Source organism: Stegostoma tigrinum, chromosome 21 (assembly GCF_030684315.1).
Source record: "Stegostoma tigrinum isolate sSteTig4 chromosome 21, sSteTig4.hap1, whole genome shotgun sequence".
Classification (NCBI taxonomy): Eukaryota; Metazoa; Chordata; class Chondrichthyes; order Orectolobiformes; family Stegostomatidae; genus Stegostoma; species Stegostoma tigrinum.
The window spans coordinates 42,714,058-42,729,550 of NC_081374.1; the positions used below are offsets into that span (position 1 = coordinate 42,714,058).

Consider the following 15,493-nt stretch of genomic DNA (forward strand, 5'->3'; position numbering starts at 1 on the left):
AAGGTCCTGCCCATTTACTGGATACTTTCCTCTTGCATTTGACCTTCCAAAATGCATCACCCGATAGTTGTCTGGATTAAACTCCATCGGCTATTTCTCTGCTCATCTTGATCTTGCTGTGTCCTTCGACAACCTTCCTCACTATCCATAACTCCACCAATTTTTGTGTCATCTGCAAACTTACGAATCACACCACCGACGTTTTCAACCAAATCATTTATATACATTACAAACCACAGGGGTCCCAGCACTGATCCTTACAGAATACCACTGGCCACAGACGTCCAGTCCAGAAAACATCTCAACACAGTTACGCTCTGTCCTCTTTGACCAAGCCAATTTGTATCCAACTTTCTGACTCACTGTGGGTCCCATGTGACTTAATCTTCTGGATCAGCCAACTATGATAGACCTTGTCAAATACTTTAGTAAAATCCACGTAGACAACATCTACATCCAATGCCCTATCCTTATGAATTATCTCTGTCCTTTCCTCAAAAAGCACAAATAAATTTGTGAGACAAGCCTTCACCTGCACAAAGCCATACTGACTATCCCTAATAAGTCCATTCTTTTCCAAGTGTGTGCAAATCCTATCCCTAAGGATCTTCGCCAATAGTTTCCCTCCCACTAATGTAAGGCTCACCCGCCTATAATTTCCTGGATTATCCCTGATGCCTTTCTTGAACAAAGGAACAACATTAGCTATATTCTAGTCTTCTGGGACCTTGCCTGTGGCTAAAATGATGCAAAGATCTCTGTCGAGGCCCCAGCAATTTCTTCCCTTGCATCCCTCAGTATCCTGGGACAGACCAATCAAGCCTGGGGACTTTCCTACCTTAATGTTTTTCAAGACACCAATAACTCATTGTGTTCAGTTCTGGTCACCTCACTATAGGAGAGATGGGGAAGGTTTAGAGAGGGTGCAGAGGAGATTTACCAGGATGCTGCTTGGAATGGAAGGCAGGTCTTTTGAGGAAAGGTTGACAGAGCTAAGGCTTTTCTCATTTGAACGAAGAAGGATGAGAGGCGACTTGACAGAGGTGTAAGAGATGATGAGAGGCATTGATAGAATAGATAACCAGAGGCTTTTTCCCAGGGTGGAAATGACTATTATGATGGGGCATAATCTGAAGGTGATTCGAGGAAGGCGTAGGGGAGGTAGATTCTTTACACAGAGAGTGGTGCGTGCATGGAGTGCACTGCCAGCAGTGGTAGTAGAGTCGGATACATTAGGGACATTTAAGTGACCCTTGGATAGGCACATGGATAATAGTAAAATGAAGGGTATGCAGGGTTGTTTGATCTTAAAGTAGGATAACAGGTTGGCATGACATCATGGACAAAAGGGCCTGTACTGTTCTATGTTCTATGTTCTAACTCCTCCTTCTTAACACTGTCATGCTCTAGAATATCAACATACCCCTCCATAATCTTACCATCACCATGTCTTTCACCTTGGTGAATACTGAAGTGAAGAATTCATTGAGGACCTCAACTGCTTCCTCTGGCTCCATGCACAAATTCCCTCTTTTGTCCTTGATTGGGTCTACCTTTTCCCTAGCTACCCTCTTGTTCCAAATATACGTAGAAAATGCCTTGGGATTCTCCATAATTCTACTTACCATGACATTTCATGGATCCTTTTAGCCCTCCTAATTCCTTGTTTAAGTTATCTCCTGCTTCCTTTGTATTTCTTAACGGCCTTGTCTCATTTCAGTTTCCTAAACCTTATATACTTCCATTTTCTTCTTGACTAAACTTTAAATATCTCTTGTTGTCCAGCATTCCCAAATCTTACCATCCTTATCTTTCATCCTGATGGGAATATACTGATCCTGAACTCTGATCAACTGTCCATTAAAAGACTCCCAGAAGTTGCAGCCTTTGTGATCTGCTGGAAACATCGCAACTAATCTGATTACAGAATAAGAGGCTATTCAGCGCACCCCCCCCCCCCCAAGCGTGTTGAAAGGCCAGCCAATTCGTCTTGTTCCCATGATGATTCCCACAGGGAGGTAATTGTTTTCTTTTCCAACTCCTTTTTGAAATTTACTATGAGCTCTGCTTCCATCATACTTTCAGGCAGGGCATAGTAGGACATTTGGATAAGTGCATGAATAGGAAGTGTTTGGGTGGTTATTGGCCAAGTGCTTGCAGGGGGGAATTAGTTTAGTTTGGGATTATGGGCAGCCTGGAAGGGTCTGTTTCTGTGATACGTGACTCTATGACATGGCTGCTGTAGGAAGGTGGAAGGGTCTGAAAGCGCTAATGCTGAGGAATGTATTAAGCACCACTCACAAAGATGTCATATGGGCTTGGCTAGAGGCCAAGAACAAGTAAGATCTACCTTACAAGTCCTCCTCATTGACTCTATAACAATGTTTATCTCATCTGTGTAGCTTGTATCTCGTTCTATCATGCAATTAATTATGTCTTATTGTGATGATACTATGGTTTTGAGAGGTGTATTTTGTACTTTATTTGAAGAGATGTTTTAAGCCAAAAGTGTGAAGTTATCTCTTACAAGCCAATACAGTAAAAGCTTGTGATGTCTTGGGGTCTTGTTTTAACATTAGAACAATTGAAGCAGCATGAATGGGTGGCATCGGTCTCCCACAGAACCAGAGTTTTAGTTTAGTATTCGCTAACCGTTGGGGAATTGAAGTTGGCTGTGGAAGCTGTTACATCTCTGAGGAAGAGCAAAAAGCTGGAATCCTCTCTCTGCCAGAATATTTTCTGGATGTCTTTACTCCTGGGCTACAGAAATATTGCATGTGGCACAATCAATTTTACTGAAGTTGCTATGTCAGAACATTTGCTATATAACAGTTAAATAATCTATTATTCTGTTAAGTTTTCCAACAGAGTTAAAGATGTGCCAATTCTTCTTTCTTTTGTTTGTATTTTAACTGGGTGTAAGAACAAAATTGCTTTGCTTAAAGCTGAGTCGTGTTACCAATCAAATTACTTTTGGAACACACTCTTTCATAAGATAAATGTTAGAGCCTAGACTATCTCCTTGATATATTTGAAGGGGTTTGGTTTGGCCCAGAACATTGTTTCAGAGAAGAGCCCCTTCTCATTAGATAACCTGCAGGTACATCAAGTGAGCCTTTTAGATTCCTACCCCAAAGCAGATCTACTTTATAGTGAGCAATCCTGAGAGGTTGGAGAAGGTGACGAACAGTGATACAGTCCGCTTGTGCAATGATGGCAATTTGTTGCAAAAATTTATTCTCTTTGTATACTGTTGCCAATTATCTTAAATAAATGCCTTCTGTCTTTTTTCAAAAAATTCATTCCTACAATATGGGAGTCATTGCCAAGGCCAGCATTAACAGCCTATTTACCCCTGAGACGCTGTGGCTGGTTGGCTCGCTGAGCTGGTTCGTTGTTTTGCAGACGCTTCATTACCCTGCTGGGTAACATCATCCATGCAGCCTTTGATGAGGCGCTGTTGTGTTTTCCTGCCTAGTATTTAAACTCTGAGGTCTTTTGAGCTGGATTATTTCACCTCCATTTTTCCTTTGCAGTAGAGTGTGTATGGGGTTGAGGTCTATGTGTTTACTGATTACTTTTTTAGTGGAGTACCAGCATCACTGCTTCAGCTATTAGTCTGGAGATCGGTGATCCCATGGGTCTCCCATTGATATGTTCATATATTTGCCTGTTAAAGGTGAAGTGGGTGGTGAGGCACAGGTCCAGTAGCTTCAGCATGTTGTCTATGGAGATGGTGTCACTGGAGTCTTGTTTTTGCTTTAGTAGTGCTGTCATCGTTTCTCTTGTTAGTGGTGTGTCTATCGATGTGAAAAGGGCAATAATGTCAAATGATGCTACGGTCTCGTTGTCATCTACTCTTATGTCCGTGATGGAATTGAGGAACTCTGGGGCTGAGTGGATTGAATGGGGTTACTTGTTGAAAAGGTGCTTTAGTCTCCTTTGTAATTCCTCAGCTCATCTACGTGATGGTGTGCCTGGTAGGGAGACTATAGGTACTTCGAGTTTGTGTGCTTTCGGGAGGCTGTAGAGTCGGGGTGTGTTGGTAACAAATCTACTCTAAAACCTTACCCTTGAGCTGCTTTTGTGAAAACAACTGAGTAACTTGCCTAGCCTTTTTAATGTGTAAATTATGTTGCTGTCAGCCTGGAGTCACATGTAGGCCAGACTGGGTATGAATGGCAGCTCGCCTTGCCTGAAGGACATCAGTGAAGCTAACAGGCATTCACTGTAACAATATATTCCCTTCTCCCTGTTATGCCCATCACATTGAATGAGAAAGCTTCTGGTGGCAGCAGCAGCATCCAGACGGCTCCACCCCAGCCCGGTGTCTCCCGGCTAGTAAGGAGAACAGCCCAGACACTCAGGCTGAGTCCTAGGCTCCAGGTTTACGGCTAGGCCCGGGAGCCTGGAGGATCAGTAGTGTCGGTGAAAGGGGATGGTGGGGGATCCTGACAACCAATAACTGGTGGTAGCATCTGGAGGAACATTCGTTGGAAAGCACGTATCCCCAGGCCCACAGCTCCAGTTTGGACGCCGCAGTCACTATTGTGATAGTGTTGGAGGCCTGTAACCGAGGCTCCAGATCCTGTTACAGAGACTCAGGAGCCCATTTCACAGATGCTGGCCAATGTCAAGCAGCAACTGGAGGACCAGCAGAGAAGGCGCAAGAAAAAGAGAGAAAGATAGATTCTATTGCAGTAAAACTTGCATTATATTCAGTGTTTCATGACGGTGCTGGAATGTGGTGATAGTTTGCATATGGCAGGTGAGGAAACACTTTTCACTGTATTTTTTGACAATAAATCTAAATCTAATCAAATCATTTCTCCTTAAACTCTCTCCTGCACTATTTACTTCAATCATTCTGAGTAATAACTTTGTTCCAAATGCTCATCACTCTATAGTTTCGTCAAGAAACTTTCCCTGTAGTTGCGTAGTTACCATCATTGATACTAGCTTTTTATTTCAGATTTATTTAATTGTATTTGAATTCCTTGTGCGACTTCAAGTCTCTGGACTATGCGTAAAGACATTAGGATTATTAATACAGGAACCACTATGCTGCCAGCCGTGCTGTTGAAACTCTCTGCTCTCTGAAAAACAATGTCAGTGTTTCCCATCTCTCCACATAATAGGGAATCCCTTGCATCTTTTCCTGCTCAGTCTTTCGGTAACTCCCTCCTTTAACTTCAGGTGATATGAGTTTCTGTTGTCGATGCCCTAGCATACGCCAAATTACCTATCACCCTGTGCTTGCTGACTTACATTATGTTTTGGACTGGCAAAGCCAATTTTATAAGCCTCATGCGCGGTTCTCAAATACAGATGTAATATGTGTCATACACTCACAGAAGTCTCAGAGAGGTTAGGTTTTTCCAAAGCCCTGTGTTAATTTAAAAAATTGATTTTAAAATTAGATATAATTTTATGAAGAAACAAGTGCTGGGCAGAGGTCCTGAATGTGGCTGGGACAAGGTCATTGAGTAGTGTAAGGGTTAATCATGACAACAAATTAAATCTCAATCTGCTTAGACACCAAGGTAACAGTAAATCCTTCAGGCCCAACACGAAGCAACATTACATCCTGTTTGAAAGCTTGTATGTGTCAATGAGAATCGGGTTCCCTGTTTCCAAATCAAACATATTAATTCTTGCCAACAGACATTTAATTCCCATGAGCTGACCACCCTCCGTCTCCCATCTACTTTCTCACCTTCTTCTCAGACATCCTTGTCAGCGGTCAGAAAGACAGATGCGAGCCCCCTCCACCCTGCTGCCAGGTGCAGCTGGTTTGGTGTCCGTCACTCCCTCAGACCCTGGTTCACAATGCACAGCAAGGAATAAAACAGGGAAGAAGTCAAACGCCTTCAAGTTGCCCCTCAGCAGGTAGTGAGCCAACCTGAACTTGAGAAACCCTGCAAAAAAAACTTGGGAAAGAAGATTGGCCTCACTCACAGCATCAGCCCAGGGCCATTACCTGGGCCCTGCCAAATCTCACAGCCTGCTCAGGTGGAACTCCTCGCACCGGGAGCCGCACAGGGAGCAATGTAGCTGATTAACCTGACTAATCTCTTTACTAATCACATCTAGGAATAGATGCATCCACTCCCCCTGCCTTCGCTGTCCATTACTGCGTCCTCATATCTTTAGCATCCTTATACTTCACAGCAGAATCAGCCGACAAAAGACTTGCTGGCTTGGAATAGAATGAATGTTGTTGAGTGTTAACTATTTGGAACTTTGAACTGAGGAGCACAATTAGGCGGTTTGGTCTATCGAGCCTGATCTATGCTTCAGTAAAGTCAGGGCCAATCTGGTTACAATCTCAGCTCCACTTTCCTGTCGGCTCCCCCATAGACTTTGACTTCCCCTGTCAATCAAAAATCTATCGGACTGTGTTTTGACTGAATTCACCGAACGCAGTGAAATGACAATCCCCAAAGTATGAATAAACTGACTGAACTGCGTTTCACTTCTCCGCGTTCAGATGGACATCATCCTAGGGTCTTAAAAGAAGGTGGTATTGAGCGAATAGATTTGTCAGTGTTAATTTTCCAAAAAAATTCTTGATTCAGGAAAGATTCATTTGGACTGGAAAGTAGAAAACATGAGCCTTCAATTTAAGATGGTAGGAAAGGTAGAAATCAGGAAACTATAGGCTAGTTAGCTGTTGTGGGAAAAGTGACTGAACTGGTCATTAAGGGTATGAAAGCAACGCACTTAGAAAACTCAAGATAATCAGGAAGAGTCAACATGGTTTTGTGAAAGGGAAATCACGTTTAACTAATCTATTGGAGATCTTTAATGGAATTACATGCCCTGTGGGTAAAGGGGAAACCTGTAGATTTACTTGGGTTTCTGGAAGGTATTTGATAAAGTGTGACATCAATGGTTATCATCAAAACTGAAAGGTTGTAGTCTAGGGGCAAAATATTAGCATGGATTGGAAATTGACTGATGGAAAATATTGTATAAATGGATCTTTGTCTGCTTATTAGGAAATGATGAGTGGTGTCTGCAGGGATTGGTACTGGGCCTGAACATGTTACAATTTAAATCAATCATTTCGATGAAGGTATGTGTTGCAGTGGCAGTATCCCTATTCCTAATCAGAGAGAGACCCAGGTTCATGTCACACCTGCTCCAGAAGTATGGAATAACATCTCTGAACAGGTTGATTAGAAAAATGGGTGTGGTAAATATATAGTAACAAAATTTGCAGGTGACACTGAGATAGCTGGGAAAGCATGTTGTCTAGAAGTCATAGAGTCAAACAGCAAGGAAACAGACCCTTCAATCCAAGCAATCGATGACAAACAAAATTGCAAACTAAACTAGCCCCATCTGCTTGCTCCTGGCCCATACCTGTCCACACCTTTCCTGTTCTTGTGCACATCCAAGTATCAGATTACTGACAGTCATCAATGACAGGTTGAATTGAGTGTCAAAAATCAGCCAGATTGAGCGTAATGTGGGGAAATATGAAGTTGTTAACTTTGGCAGGGAGAATGAGAAAAAGAAAACAGGGTGTTATTTCAATGGAGAATGACTGCAAAATTCTGAGGTGCAGAGAGATTCAGGCATTCTAGTGCAGGAACCACAAAAAGTTTGTCTGCAGATACAATACTTATTCAAGAAAGTTAATGAAATTCTATCATTTATTATGAGAGGAATCACACATAAAAGTCAAAAATGTTGGGCTTTTGGTACACAGCACATTTGTGAAACCATGTCCCAGGCAGTGTTTGCAGTTTAGGCCTTATTTGAAGAAGCGTGGAAATGCACTGTAAGCAATACTGTCAGTAAGAAAATTCACAGATGGTTTACGTGATTGATGCCTGGAATGAGTAGGTTGTTTCGTGAAGAAAGGTAGGACAGACTGAAATTGCATCCACTGGAGATTAGACAAGTGAGATATGATTTGATTGAAGTGTGTACTGCAGCATGGAGGCTCCGTGGTTAGCACTGCAGCCTCACAGCACCAGGGACCCGGGATCTGTTCCAGCCTCAGGTGACTGTCTGTGTGGAGTTTGCACATTCTCTCCGTGTCTGTATGGGTTTCCTCTGGGTGCTCTGGTTTCCTCCCACAGTCCAAAGATGTGCACATTAAGTGGATTGATCATGCTAAATTGCCCGTAGTGTCCAGGGTGGGAAATACATGGATATAGTAATGGGTTTTTCTGAGTGGGATGCTCTTCGGAGGATCGGTGTGGACTCAATGGCTGAATGTCCTGTTTCCATGCTGTAGGGATTCTATGTGTAAGACCCAACAATTATCTTTGTGGCAAGGCTGTTTGCTCTTGCAGGCCAGTCTAGAATGAGAGGCCAATATCTTAAAATCAGTGGCAGGCCTTATAGGTCAGAAATGAGAAGACTTCCTTTATCTCTGAGGGTTGTGTGACTTTTAAACTGTCTCGCTTAAATAGATGATACAGCTGGGGGCACAAATTATTTTTAAGCAGATGTTGATTGATTCCTGTAATGTGGGGTTGGGGGAGGGGAGTCATAGTTATTGGGGTTAGATGGAAATATGGAATTTGAAACATAAACAGATCAGCTGGGATTTTAGATAGTGATGGAACAGGATGAGGGACCAAATGGTCCATGTTTTTGCTCTTATTTCATATGCTGGTATGTCCATTTTATGTCCTCTCTTTGTTACGGCTCCTGATCAAAAGCCTCTTGGAAATTGAAGTACACCTTATCTATAACTTCTCCTTGATTCACCTTGTTTGTTACTGCTTGTACCATGCCAGGAGAGGTCACAAAGTATTTTTAAAACATCTGTTTGTACTCAATACCAACACTGTGGAGAAACCTGTGTGCACATGCACAGTCAGTGTGTGGCTGCTAAGCTCATACCCTCTGCAAACCCGTGGGCACTATTGATGAATATTAATAAGGTCATCCGGGGCCAGAGAAGTAGATATACATCTGGGAGGAGTGGAACTAGGAGAAAATTCAGAGAGTAATTATTACAACCATTGCACATTTGATTTGGACTCACACCTGAGTATATAATAACTGAGGGAAGGGTACTGGAGTATGGCCGCTGAAATCCCCATCTTGCAGAATGGACCGTGTGTGGGCTTGTTTCTGAGTGAATGTTTGCTCCTCACACCCTTACCATAGGGTCATAAGTATCCTATTTAGCGGGAATGAGTCTGGGGAGGGAATCCTTGTATCTGTTCCCACATGCCCTTTTTAAATCCTCCCACCACTGTTCCGGCACAGTCGGAAATATGACAATCAGAGCAAATACCTCTTCGTAAACCACTTTCTCAATATATCATGCCACCTTCAAAGATTAATGCACCTGCAACCTTGAACCCCTCAATTTCTGCAAACTCTTTAGAAAACAGTGTCACAAAGTCTACGTTACATCTCCCCAACCCTACTGTCAAACAGCACATCACATTTCTCTTTATTCAATTCAATCTGCTATTTGTCCGCCCATTCTGCTACACCAGGTACAATTGTATGGCTTGCCATACTTCCATATTTGGTATTGTTGCAAATTTTAAGATTACAAGATCTAAATTATTTCTAGATAGTAATGAAAAGCCATAGTCCTGACCCTAACCCTTGGGAAACACATCCTATCCACCAACCTACAGTCCAAAAAACAACTTTTTAGAGTGACTCACTGTTTTCCATCTTTAAGCCAACTTTTGAAATCCAATTAGACCCTGACTGTCCTATTTTGAGCCTCAAATTTTGCTGTATGGTCTTTTATGTGGTGGTCAATCAAGTACTCCCTTGAAATCTACGTTGACAGAATCCATCATATTTCCTTTGTCAATCTTTTCTGTTACATTTAAAAAAATCAATTAGATTAGTCAAAGACAATTACATCCCCACACAGCCTCTGTCTGAGTTGTTTCTGCTGAGTCTTTCACCTGATTATTGTCTCTCAAACTTTATACATTTTGTTATTTGGCTGTGAGTTCATTAGCAGCTTGTTTAGTATGATTTATAAATGGCAAACAACAGGGAGCATTGTGGTTTTGAAAATAATATTTTCTGGAAGACTGATTTTGTTAGTGAATATTATCTTTCTCTGTTGCACAGTTTCCAAGCCACTAAGTTGTATATATGGCAAAATAAATACACAATGAAGCCAGCCTTGGAATATGGTCATAGATCACTCTGCTGAAATTGAGGTCATTCTGATTCATCCTGATTTTGCATGTGAACGGACTTGACAATTCCCTAAGGGAACAGTTTGAATGATGGCAAAACCGCTGTTATATTATGGGATTTGACATAAAGAGCAAACAAAATGATTGTGTCATTAAAAACATCTTTAGCTCATATGTTGGAATCTATCCAACTTGTTATAGTTATATTGTTATAATTCCAGCTGTTGAATACTGGACAAGTCAGATTGCAGAGCAGAACCAGGTTTGATTGTTTGTTTTATTGTTCTTTTCATTTCCTATGGATGTTAGCTATTAAAAATAGTGACAAGAGGCTGTCAATGCACTTTTTTTCAAGAGACTATATGAGTTTATTAAATAAACGAGAAACATAAACCCTACACCGTGTACAAGACAAAACTATCAGACTAATCTCATTACAAATATCAGAAAGAAATATTCATCCCTGTTACCCCAGCAATATATTTAGACATTCAAACCGCAATGAATAGTCACTCCTATCATCAAGCTAAAGCTTCTTGCTCATTGGGCTCAATTGTAATTGCTTTCCTCATGGCAAATATACACTCAATGCTTTTTTTTCAAGTTAATAATTCTCTCTGAGACCATTAAACACACTGCTAACTCAGCTCACTATTCCTTAACATGGGGTCCCTAAACTCATTTCTTCAACAGCCTTGTAGGATTGCTTGCCCTGATATGCCTATAGACAGCTGTCTCTGGCAACATTCTCCCATGGACTATTACATACCTCAGGACTTCTCTTCCATCCCGATTTCGGCTCTTTTTCTGCTTGAATCTGCTTCTGCTCCCTTCTCTCTCTGCCTTTGAGTTATAAAACTCTAGTCAAAACTAACAATGATCCTTCCAGGTAGCATGCTGGTCACTTAAGTAAAATCACAGTCATAAATGCTGTCTTAAATTCACTGTTTTCAAATTATGGCCTGACACTTAGAAAATAACAAGCCAGACTTTCGCAGAACTAAATATTAAGACCCATTCTCCCTCCACTTTACGACTCAAGTTAATTAATGACACCAACATTGTAAATCTTCATCACATTATATATAGTTATAAAAATATAACTGTACAAACAAGACCAATAAATATTTCTTAACAAGACTGTTCACTCTTTTGCGTTGAGACTTTTAAATTGTATTTTACAGTTTAAAAATAATACTTTGTCCCTGAGTTTCCCTCCTGCAAAAGATAATTTTATATTACTACAAGCCTTTAGTTTTTTTGTGTAGGAGTTTGAACATGAATTATAAGCAGCACTGTTTCACAGAGAAGCAACCCTCAACTGGACAACTATCAAAGTTATCAGTTGGCAGAGCCCGAAGCTTAGTCAGAGAGATTGGTTTTAAGAAGGTCTTAACAGAGGAGACAGATGGAGTGGGAAGTGGGTTTAGGCCAGAAATTCTGGAAGTTGTCATATTAATATCTGAAAACAGACTCAAAGAGCAAGGGTGATGCAAGATGGAGATATACAAGAAATTAATGTTACTGTAACATGTGAAGGAACAGTGTATTGACTGGAGGGGTCTGTGAGCTGTAGGGCCAATGAACGTGGGAATTGTAAATTTAGGGACATGGAAGAGTGTGAAAACGTGCCCCTCCAGCTGGCACAATGGTTTTCTGGTGTCATCTCATCCCTGGGCTGTATTCCATGAGGCAGGGTCAGCAGCTGAAGGGTCATCTACCTGGAGAGAAACATTTCCCTGTAGCATACTGGGTGTGGAGGGAGTTTAAGAGAGTTTGCGTTTGAGGTTGGCTTAAAGGCCCACCCTAGTTGGTGAGAGTATAGTTAATTCAAAATGGAGAGGGTGGAGACCAACGCTCACTCACACTTTCTCACCCGAAGTGGCAACTGCTGCTCAGTTAGAGTCCGAGAGCGTCCTATTGGCCTTCCAGCTTCAAGACCTTCCTCACGGCACCAGGGGCTTGGGTTCGATTCTACCTTTGAGTGACTGCCTGTCTGGAATTTATACATTCTCCCCATGTCAGCATGGGTTTCCTCCCGGGGTGGTCTGGTTTCCTACCACAGTCCAAAGATGTGCAGGTTAAGTGGATTGGCGACACTAAATGTGGGGTTAGGGGACTAGGGTGGGCTGCTGTTCAGTGAGTTGGTGCAGACTCGATGGGCTAAACAGCCGCTATTTGCATTGTAGGGAGTCCATGATTCCATGAGCAGAGCAGTTGACAATGTGAAGAAGGTATTTGTCACACCAGTGAAAACCATGTCTTCAATCTTCCAACGCTCAGCTCAAACAAGGCAGGCGCAGCCTGCAAACACCAAGGCAAGGGTGGTTCTCAGGGATGTGGAGATAATTGATCTTCAGTCTGTGAATGCTGTGGCTATTCATGGATTTACGCAGTGCAGAAAAGGCCCTTTGGCCCGTCAAGTTTGCTCTGACAATAACAACCACTAAAGGTGTGCAAATCCCAATTCCCTGCTCTTGTCCCATATCCCTGAATGTCATAATATTTCAAGTGCTCATCCAAATGTTTTTTATAGATTGTAAGGTTTCCAGCCTGCACTGCCTTTCCAGACAGTGTATTCCAGATTCCAACCACCCACTGAATGAAAAACCTTTATCCCAAACCCCCTTTGAATATGTGCTCCTGACACTAAAACTATGCTTTCGTGATTGACCCCTCAACCAAGGGAAACAGCTGTTCTGTATTCATCCCGTCCATACTCTCCATAATCTTATAAACCTCAATCATGTGCCCCCTCAGCATTCCTTGCTCTAAAGAAAACTATCCATGCCTATCTAATCTCTCCACTTAGTTCAATTTCTCCATCCCAAGAACATCCTGGTCAGCCTCCTCTGTAACCCCTCTAATGTTATCACATCCTTCCTGTAGTGAAGTGGCCAGAACTGTACACTCTAAGCTACCCAGTGTTCTGCATTCATTAAATACTCCCTCATCTTGTTTCTCCTTCTAATGTGCATCACCTCACACTTATCAGGGTTAAATACCATCTGCTTCCTCTCTGCCCATCTGACCAACCCATCTACATCTTCCTGTAACCTGCAACCATTCTTCCCTATGGGATGAAGAATGGAAGGGGCTAAGGGGTAAGATTCAGTTCACAGAGATCAATGTCTAGACCCCAGTCCCAAACAATTAACCCATAAAATTCACTCCATTTGCAGAATGATAATTTTATTGCTGGGAGGTGATGGCCCAATGGTATTATCAGTAGATTATTAATGCAAAGTCTTAGTAATGTTCTGCGGACCTGATTTGAATCTTGCCATTGAAGGTGGAGGAATTTGAATTCGATAAAAATCTGGAATTATGAGCCTAAAGCTGATCACGAAACCACATTTGATTGTCTGAAAAACCCTTCTGGGTCACTAATGTCTTTAAGGAAGGAAACTGCCATCCTTACCTGGTCTGGCCTATATGTGACTTCAGACCCAAACAGCAATGTGGTTGATTCTTAACTGCCCTCTAAGCAATTCGGGATGGATAATAAATGCTGGCCCAGCTGGTGATGTCCAAAAATAAAATCAAGAAAGCAGATACGTTTAAAGTTGGGTTTCCTACAATTGGAAACCTGTCAGAATCCAGAGTTTAAGATAAAGTAACTCAGTATTTCAAAATGCTTTAATCTATTTGAGAGATGGTTGGAGTCAAGCTGTGGTTTGATAACTTAAAAGGCTTTTTCATAAAGGAATACTGATTAAATATGATTAAATACTGCTTAAATGTAGCTGTGAGAGAGTGCTGCACTGACACAGTCTGTCTCAAGAAGGCATTAGATCAAGGCCCATATGAGATCCCATTGTATTATTTAAAGAAATCCTGTCTAATAGTTAAACCTAAAGCATTAAGGGTGCCACGATATGGACTCAGGTCATGGTAATTACTGTGTTAAAACATTTAAAGTTAGTAATGGAGGTTTGTCCTTTTTGAAGCCGAGTCCAATGAATTTGCATTGCTGCCCAGTTGGAACCCTTTATCATATGGGTGCACGAGAAGCAGTCTTCTGGGGATTGGCATCCACCTTTCTTCTTTAGTCTTTACCCAGAGACCTCTGTTGCCTCAATATGACCAGCGTCACTCAGTTCCTGCCTTTTGGTAACTGCCCTCTGAAGTAGCATTCTGTTTGGTTGTGTCAAAACCAAACAAAGCAGGAGGCAAGCCATCACAAATCTTTAGAGTGGGCAGCTAAAAATGGGCACCAAATGCCCGCACCATGTAACATAAGAATGCAACAAACTGGAGGAGTGGAAATCAGAAATGTTCAACCTTTGCCCATGAATTTTTTTGGGTAAAAATGTCCATGTGTCAACAGAATTAAGGTGAACTGTGTTGCGTTGCTGATCTAATTGACTGACGGAGCAGGCTTGAAGGACTGAGTATTACTCTCTGTACAGCAGGGAGTCTCCTTGTATCAGAAATACAGCAAGATAACAGTGGTTCAGCGGTTAGCACTGCAGCCTCACAGCACCAGGGACCTGGGTTTGATTCCAGCCTCGGGTAACTATCAGTGTGGAGTTTGTACATTCTCCCTGTGTCTGCGTGGGTTTCCTCCCACAGTCCAAAGATGTGCCGGTTAGGTGGATTGGCCATGGGAAATTGCCTGTAGCGTCTAGTGTGGGAAAAGCAGGGATAGTCTAGAGGGTGAGTCTGGGTGGGGTGCTCTTCGGAGGGTTGGTGTGACTTGATGGGTTGTGTGGCCTGTTTCCACACTGTATGGATTTCTGTGGGTAACATGCAGGCAGAGTAAATAATTAGCAATATTAATGATATGGCAGCCCTTACCGCAGGGAACTGTGCAGTCAGTAAGTAGAATTCGCTATAGTTGTACAGACTTTGATGAGCCCATAGCTGGAATTGTGTCAAGTTTGGGTCTCCCTGCCTCAGGAAGATTACATGTGGCTTAGAGTGAGTTTGAGAAAGTTCATTAAATGGATTGCTAGGATGACAGGGTTGTCCAATGAAGACAAATGGAATCTCTGTAGTTTCGAAGATAAGGAGGTAACCTCATTGAAACTCACAAGATTCTGGAAGGGTTTGAAAGCTTCACACTGACAGATTGTTTCCCCTGGGCCAGAGAGTCCAGAAGCAGGGACACAGACTCAGGATAAGAATATTTGAGACTGTGATGAGAAAATAGTCAGAGAAATGTGAAAGTTTTAGAACTCTCCACCCAGGAGGGTTGAGAATGTTCAGTCACTGAATTTGTTTAAGATCAAGATAGACAGATTTTTGGATTCTAAGGAATCAAGGAGCCGAAAGCGCAGTTGGTTTTGAAGATCAGATATTAAATGACTGAGCAGGTGTTAAAGGTCACAGTGCTTGCTCCAGCT

At 42.1% G+C, this 15,493-nt stretch overlaps 1 protein-coding gene across 11 annotated transcripts in view; it reads right to left on the reverse strand.

The window, feature by feature from the left end:
- The window catches only part of LOC125462715 (tubby-related protein 3-like), a 108,629-nt gene that overhangs the window by 78,786 nt on the left and 14,350 nt on the right, over window positions 1-15,493 (reverse strand). For 2 of the 11 annotated variants that reach the window (XM_048552975.2, XM_048552974.2), the window contains exon 1: window positions 5,717-6,026. The exons of 7 other annotated variants lie outside the window; for them this stretch is intronic. In XM_048552975.2, the coding sequence (XP_048408932.1) occupies window positions 5,717-5,731 (15 nt within the window). In that variant the 5' untranslated portion in view covers window positions 5,732-6,026. Of the gene's footprint in view, window positions 1-5,716; window positions 6,027-15,493 lie in introns of those variants that run through there. 2 more of the 11 variants (XM_048552973.2, XM_048552972.1) reach the window with 2 other exon arrangements.